Genomic DNA, 7,502 nt, shown 5'->3' with positions numbered 1-7,502 from the left:
TAATCACATTTTGCGACCTTCTGACAAGCTAATTCAATGGGGAAGCCAGATTCACTTAATGTGTTACTAACTGAACAGGTATAGTGATTCACTTATCAACTGTGGCAAGAAAAGTCATAAAATGGGGCAAAATTCACAACCACAGTCTCAGCAACATAATTTTTGGGTTCAACTGTGGTCATAAGTCAAATACTAACTGTACAAAACTATGTCTTAGTAAAATGCTCATCAGTAAAAGTGCAGTATTCTATGGGTGCAAACTGGGGAAGATCCAAGAAGAAAGTTAGTATAGAATAGCTAGACAAGAGCAGCATCCTGAGACCCAAAAGTTATTTTGGCCTACAATAACCATTGCACTGAGTCAACGAAGAATAACTAATAATCCAAATCATGTATAAAGCATCCACTTCCATAACATCAGGAGACATTTTTGGATGTGAAATATGGAAAGTAGGGTTCAAAATCCCACATATAGTATATATGGAACCAGTCTCCTTTTCTCATCCTAATGTACATCACAAGAATCCAAAGTTCCATGTCCTAAAAAACTAGGAAGTCTGAGAGTGATGGGAGTGAGATATGGTGAAGATAGCTATGACATTACTGATATTTAAACAGATAGTTATATTTATAATATATTGCATTCATAATGATTATAAACTGATTCGCTGCAAAAGAAACCTGTTTTTCTCGTTTGAAGGAAAGAACAAATGAGTATAAATATTAGGATCAAAGATCAACCGTTTCCTCTTAGACACTGAACACATGGATTTTCTAAAGCCTTTACATTGTATACAACATTTACAGTTGCATAGCATCTGCTTCTCACTACATTTAAACATGTCATCCAGTGAAGCTAAATAAAAGTACTTCGCAGAGCACCTAATTAGCTCTTCAGTATGATGTAATTGTAGATCTTTTTAAGAGAATGGAGACTATCATGACAGCTATTTATTAGTTCCAGGTCTGGATGTAGTAAGTCTCTCAATATTAATTACTATGGAACGTAAGTGCAAGGACTTACAGAGCTCATGTCCTGCTTGTTGCTTTTCTGAGACATGGTTTCAGTGTGAAAAACAGGATCCTAATCTAGCTTGCACAGATCCCAGAAACAGAATATGAGTAAAGAATTCTGCATGCCATAGACTATGCTTTGATTCAACAAAGTGGTAATGTTCTTAAGGGTTCATTCACACTTAGGATCTCTTAACATTGAAACTGCAGGTTAACTATTACCCCATCCTGAATACACAATAATAATACATCAAGCTTTTTCAGTCTGGTACCCTACAGATATACTTGAACAGTAATTCCCTGGCCAAATCTACTGACATGATGGCGGGGATGATGCAAATCACACAATTTATATATGTGTGTGTGTGAGAGAGAGAGAGATGTCATTATTTACTTGGAAAAAATACTTTCAAGATTGGCAAGAATGTAAAAAAAAAAGAGATTACTTATGGCAGAAGTAAGGTGTGAACTAGGGGCTTCCTAATTCGTATCTCAGACTCTTAGCCATCATGCTGCACCTGCAGCATTACTATAAGCATAACATGCACAGGGAGAAATGCAACCAGGTACGAAGCTCTGAATACAAGGTGTGCGGTATTCAGATCTCCAAATAGTTCAGGTCTGTCATAAGCATGCTCATTATACTGGTCGGCAGCTCCTTAATGAAGTTGTGCCAGGAAAATAATTGCTAAGGTGCTCCTTAACTCAACCATCTCAAGCCAGGAAAATGTAGAAACAACCATGCTGTATGTGAAGTATCTTTTTCATTTCACGGCTGAATTTTGCACACTTCTGCTTTAGAGGATGAGCAGGACAAAAAAAAATACAAAAAGAGGCAATGACTATTCAGGACTTATCAGCCCATATCAGCCCACTCCTGACCTAGCCAATGCAATTGTCTAAAGATCCAAAATTATTCTATACTAGTTTTCCCCTTTGGTATATTTAGCCACGACCTTGTGCAAACCAAGCAGAAACTGTGACTTGATAAACCAAAATGTAACAGAAGAAGGGAAGGAATTTTTTTTTAAAAAAGGCAGAACTTGTTCATGATTCCGTGATCAGGAACTTTATCTACATGCACCCAAAGTCTTGTGTTGTATTTATTACTGTGAGCTTACTTAGGCGTAAGCAATCTTATAGACAATTAAATTTGGCAAGAGCCATCATTTTCTCTGAAAAATCCCAACTACTTTAATAATTTTGTACTGTATACTTTTTCAGAACTCTCAGAACTCTTTTTTCTCAGATAAATATGCCTTGATACAAAACTATAAATAAACACTGTCAATTTCATGAGAAACGGTGCTTTCCCCAGTAACTACCATCCAATGCATCAGAAAACTTCAGATGTTGAAATAAGTGGTCTTGATTGGTACATAAGTAAATGTACAGAGGAAATCAAATCATAGTTGCATTCTTTAACATTTATACAGCTATAATGATGTACACAAAAAAAGAATGTGGATTGCATAACCAGCCAGTAGGTTTCAATTCCTATGGTAACCAGTTATCTAGACAGAAACAAATACAAACATATATATGTTTTCAGGAACATATTTAAATTACTGAATGAAAAACAATTTAATGTGATGTTTTCTTGTTTTTTTAAGATCAATCCACGCCAACAGGAATGTAAAATCTTGAGAAATAGCCAAGCAATGGCAGCCACCAAGAATGTTCTGCAATATTTTTGTATTCACAATAAGTTGCTAGGCCAACAGAAACCATCTCCCTCCAATTAGAATACTCACCAGCAATCTGTTCTTCGGTCAGCTGATCGGCCTATGTAAAGAATAGAAAAGTATTTCAGAACATTGTTTACCTGTAGCTATGTCAAAGCACACAATGCAGCAGCAACTCAGAGGCAAGATGACATAACATTATATTAGTGCTTGGCACATCCAAGAGCAATTGGCAATAAACCATTCTTCTCTTCAGTGGATGGTGCAAACAGAACTGAGACAGCATGGGAGGGAATATGAAATACCCAGAAAGCTGGAGAGCCTTCTTTATTACTCTGATGGTCAAGGAAAAGACCCTCCCCCTCCAAATCATTTTGCATCAGGTTTTCATTACAGCCATGAGATTACTGATCCTACCACTAAGCAACAGGCGACAAAAACAAGCTTGCAAAACAAGGGCCACCTAACTGTTTAGGTAATTTCTCTACAAGAACTACACACCTTAGTATGATATATCCAGCACTAAATGCTTTTACGTTTTTTAAAAACCCTTCTGATAATCATATTTTTTGTCAAGGCAATCACTGGAACTTGCCAATCTATTAATTTTGTCAAGTAAAGTACTGCTTTGAAGCTTTAGTACTGTCCTAATCAATAATCCCACTCTGTAATATCTGACAAGGAAAAATGATATTCTGCTCTGTATGACATTGTCAGTGCAAAGAGACTATGTTTTATTTATTTAAAACATTCATATTGTCATTTATATAGAGATGGGTTATAAGATGTGCGGCTACATAAATGCTTTAAAATTAATTAACCTAATCAATATTTAATAGCTTAGTGAGAAAGATGCAAATATATTTTAACACCCCCCCCAATAAGTTAGATTTTCTTAAAAAGGATGCTGAATTTGGAAAAATTATATTCTTATCCAAGTACTGAATATGTCTCCCTTAAAGCTTTGTTCTAAATAGCTATTTGATGCTGCAAGAGTCATATCCAAATACTGATTTCCTGTTAAATATGCAAGATAGATGGATGGATGTGAAGATGTGGTCTGGAAGTTTACTATGAAATTTTAAGATCAACAAATGCGTCAAAATCCTCTGCAGTTTGAAAATCCTCTGTTGGCAAGCATAACTGACTTCACAATGCAGTGGCTTGCCAGCAATTAAAGGACATCCCAAAGTAAGCTTCTCATTAAAAAAAAAAAGTTGCAGGATTTGTATACACCTAATGAGCAACCCTATTTGAAATCTTCCCAGAATCCTGTTGCTGGATGCTCTTTCAGCGAGGCAAGTTGGCATAGTGATTTACATAACATATCAGAGCAATGCAGAGCAGGAAACTGGACCACACCTCAATAAAATGAAGAATGCAAATCAACAGAACTAGAGTGTATGAAGCCCCCTGTCTGTGATTTGAAGGATAAGAATCCAGGTTTTGATCTTATACGTTTTTCACATTATATAAAACATCTAGCTTGACGTTTTAGGCAAGAAGAACAAATATTCCTTTACTTTGGCTACCTGATGAAAAAGTAGCCAACATCATGCTAAGCCAGCCAGCCACCCCGCCCATACAGGGTTGTGCGAAGGGGGAGTCAGATCCAATGATGTAACCCCTCCCAGCAGCAAAAAGGGCAAGGAGACACACCTGGGCTTTTTCCTTTCTACTATGGGAAATGAAAAGCTGAGATTTCATCTCTTCTTTTCTCAATGTATCATTTTTGGAAAGTTCACATTTCACAATTACGCAGCAATTCTTGTTAAAATAATAATCAAATCCTGAATGAAGATCTCTTGGGAGATAAAAGGAATGCTTGACCAAGGTAAAATCCAACCGCACATCAGGAGAAAATGAAATGTAAGGGTCAATTTCTACAATGCACCTGCACTAAGCAGCCTTCCCTAATTGAATGACTTCCAAATGGGTCAGATCACAACATGAGCCCAACACATTTGGAGGGCTCCATTATGGGGGGGGAAAACTTGTTGAAAAGGCTTCCCCTGACTGCCTTCTGCACAAAACGTGACCTTGTCCCAACAGCCCAATTGTGATCCATACTTTCTGATACCCCAGACAGCTGTAAGGTCAATTTTAGTACACTGAGATACTGCCTTATAAACAAATCCTACCCACTTCTCCTTCCACTCTCTAGTCCAAAAATCATTGAAATAAGCCCTCTTGCACACACATGCACGCACACACACAGTGTTTGTGTTAGTGGGCTTTTCATATTTTTGTTCTGGGCTTCTAGGAAATAATTTCCAATTGCTACCATAAACAGAATGGATTTTTACCCTCTCCTAGTTCCCCACCTCTAGGGATTAGTAGGGTGGAGGCTCAAGAGGAAGAGGAGGAGGAGACATGATGTAATCCAACCTCCAAAGGGTTTTTTGTTTTTGCAATTGCTGCATTTGGGGGTTTTGAGAATTATTTTTGAGGGGTGGGAAGCAGCGCAATAGTCGCAGAGGTTCTCCCTCCTCCTCCCCCTATGCAGTGCAGCTGGTGTAGAAACTGATTGTTTCCATCAGCCTTCCCCTGCCATCCTCCTTCCCCTGAACACCACCTCCTTCAGCCAGCCTGGTCATCTATTTTCCTTATCATTATCTCCACAAGGAAAGAAAAAGGCACATGCAATTATCAACACTATTTTTAATAACATCAAAACTGTGGCTCTTTACATTGCATTTTCATGCAATGAAAATGATATTGGTATTGCAGCCATAGCAATACCATATGTTGAGCTCCCATATGGTTCTAACCAGGAACTTTCCAGAGGTTATGTCTCAGGACCGTCCCCGTCAACCCCAGTCAGCAGCCAGCACATCTGGAAGGCACAGGGAAGGGAAAAGCTGCTTCCAGAAAACCCACCACTTCCTGAATTTTGTATCCAACTAAATAATCAAAACGGCACCCGCCAAAATATAGGATAAAATCACTTTAATGCAGTCTTGTGGCAATGAAGGCCTGAGTCTGACCCGTTTTCTAACCTCTGCTCATCCCTGCCGTCTTTATTCTCTGAGTGACCATCTAGGCTTAATCTTAGCCCTGTCGTTTTGTGGAAGGGGCGAAGGGCCGTTCCCCAGCTACAACACAGGAAATCTCCGCTCTGGAGAAGCGCACGCAGCACCTCTGACCACAGGCAAGGCGCGGCCACAGTTACTACCTCGCCCCTATGACGTGGGATGCGGAGAGGAGAACCAGGGCGCTCCTCCCGCGCAATTGCCATTCCGTCTACAACATTTGCCCCAAAGTCCTTGCAAGTAAAAACAAAACAGGAGCTGCGACCGCCGCCGTGCCAAGCAAACCGATCGCCCGGTACTCCAAGCAATATCGCCCCCTGCCCGAGAACAGGCGGATCCGCCACTTTCCAGCCAAGCGATCGCTGAACTCTGAAGCATCCCCACCCAGCCTTGGCCGCTAACTGGGAGGAAACCGGCTTGCACTCCTTGCAAGCGAGCGCCGACAAGAGAGCCAGTTCCGGCAAGCGGTCGCGAGTTTCCCCGCACACAAGAGCCCAGCCGGCGGCTCCGGGGAGGAAGCGAGATAGTGGAAAAGCAAGTCAAGAGGCGGCGAGTTGCAGGGCCGCTTGAACTTCGCCTGCAATCTTATGCTCTCCTCCTCCACAGCCCAAGTTAAAACTGTAAGCAAAAGGACAACAACCGCTGGCCAGGACTAAACGCTTCGCCCCATTCCGGAACGCCATTCCCACCTTCCATGCAAAAGAGCAGATCCGCTTTCCAGCAGACCTCAAGGCGCAGGGCCCGCTTCTCCCTCCCTCCAAAGTTGGCAGGGCGTAGTAGCGAAAAGGGCAACCGCGTTCCTATTCGGTTCCCGCCAAGAGTCGAAAGATCGAACAGCAGCTTGTGGGAAGTGGAGCGATAAATCCAGATGTCTTTCGTCCGTGCTTTAAAACAAAACCCGAGCAAGAGCAACAACCACAACAAAAATCCCGCCCGCGGTAGATCCAAGCTACCTACCATTGCGGCTGGCGGCGTTGGCTCTCTGTGCCTTGGCGAAGGTGCAGAAGGCGATCGGCAGCGAGCAGCGTCGCTTCCTCCTCCCTTTGCCAGAAATGCTGTAGGTGTGAGACTGCGCGGAGCCTTTTTTATAGGGAACGGCGTATCCCTCCGCCGGAGCAGCGCCTTTCTCTCACTCTCCTCCCCGGACCGGGGCGCACAGTAGCAGGACTGCAGCAGGCAGTTGTGACCCTCCACGCCGCCTCAAGCTCTCCTCTGCTCACTCCTCTCTGCCAGCTCAGTGCCCAGTTGCAACAGCTCGGCCTCTCCGCGGGCTTCCGCTCGACGGGCGCAGTACCAGCGGCTACGCTAGTGTCTGCGTACCCTGCCCTCCAGGGTACGGATTATTATTGCTATGGATGCTTGGCGGAACTTAAGCATCTTGCAGAGTCCTGTTAACTGGCTCGACACGCGCCTCTGCTTTGGGGGCACAGAAAAAAGGCAGCTTTCAGAGCAGCCGTCCAAAAACAATTGGCCTCCGAGTTAAACCTTTCAAAGTTAAACCTTTCTGCCACGTGAGCCGGGCCTTACCAGGAGCTTGCAAGGGAAACCTAGAATAACAGAATAACTTGCATGCTCTTGTGGGAGAAAAATGGCCAGACGGGGAACTGTTTGCTGCGCCTCAGGCCACAGCTGGTTAAGAGAAGAGGATGCTGTGGCTGATGTGCTGTTAATATTTTTCCCTATAAAACACTCTAAAATTGCACATTTACTTATAAAGTACTTATGTGGTTATAAGTCAAGCTTGCACAATGGGAAACCTTTTGGGCAGGCA

General features: G+C 42.4%; 1 protein-coding gene across 1 annotated transcript in view; it reads right to left on the bottom strand.

The window, feature by feature from the left end:
• Positions 1–6,784, bottom strand: part of CALM1 (calmodulin 1) — a 15,752-nt gene extending 8,968 nt beyond the window's left edge. Inside the window, exons 1-2 of the mRNA XM_015821479.1 lie at positions 6,689–6,784; positions 2,769–2,799 (exon numbers count right to left, since the gene is read on the bottom strand). Coding sequence (XP_015676965.1) covers positions 2,769–2,799; positions 6,689–6,691 — 34 coding nt within the window. The 5' untranslated portion in view covers positions 6,692–6,784. The remainder of the gene's footprint in view (positions 1–2,768; positions 2,800–6,688) is intronic.
• Positions 6,785–7,502: the final 718 nt, after the last annotated feature.

This window comes from Protobothrops mucrosquamatus, unplaced genomic scaffold, assembly GCF_001527695.2.
Source record: "Protobothrops mucrosquamatus isolate PMUCROS unplaced genomic scaffold, P.Mucros_1.0 scaffold1337, whole genome shotgun sequence".
Classification (NCBI taxonomy): domain Eukaryota; kingdom Metazoa; phylum Chordata; class Lepidosauria; order Squamata; family Viperidae; genus Protobothrops; species Protobothrops mucrosquamatus.
The sequence above is the reverse complement of the archived record's forward strand: the minus strand, read 5'-3'. Positions and strand labels throughout refer to the sequence as shown.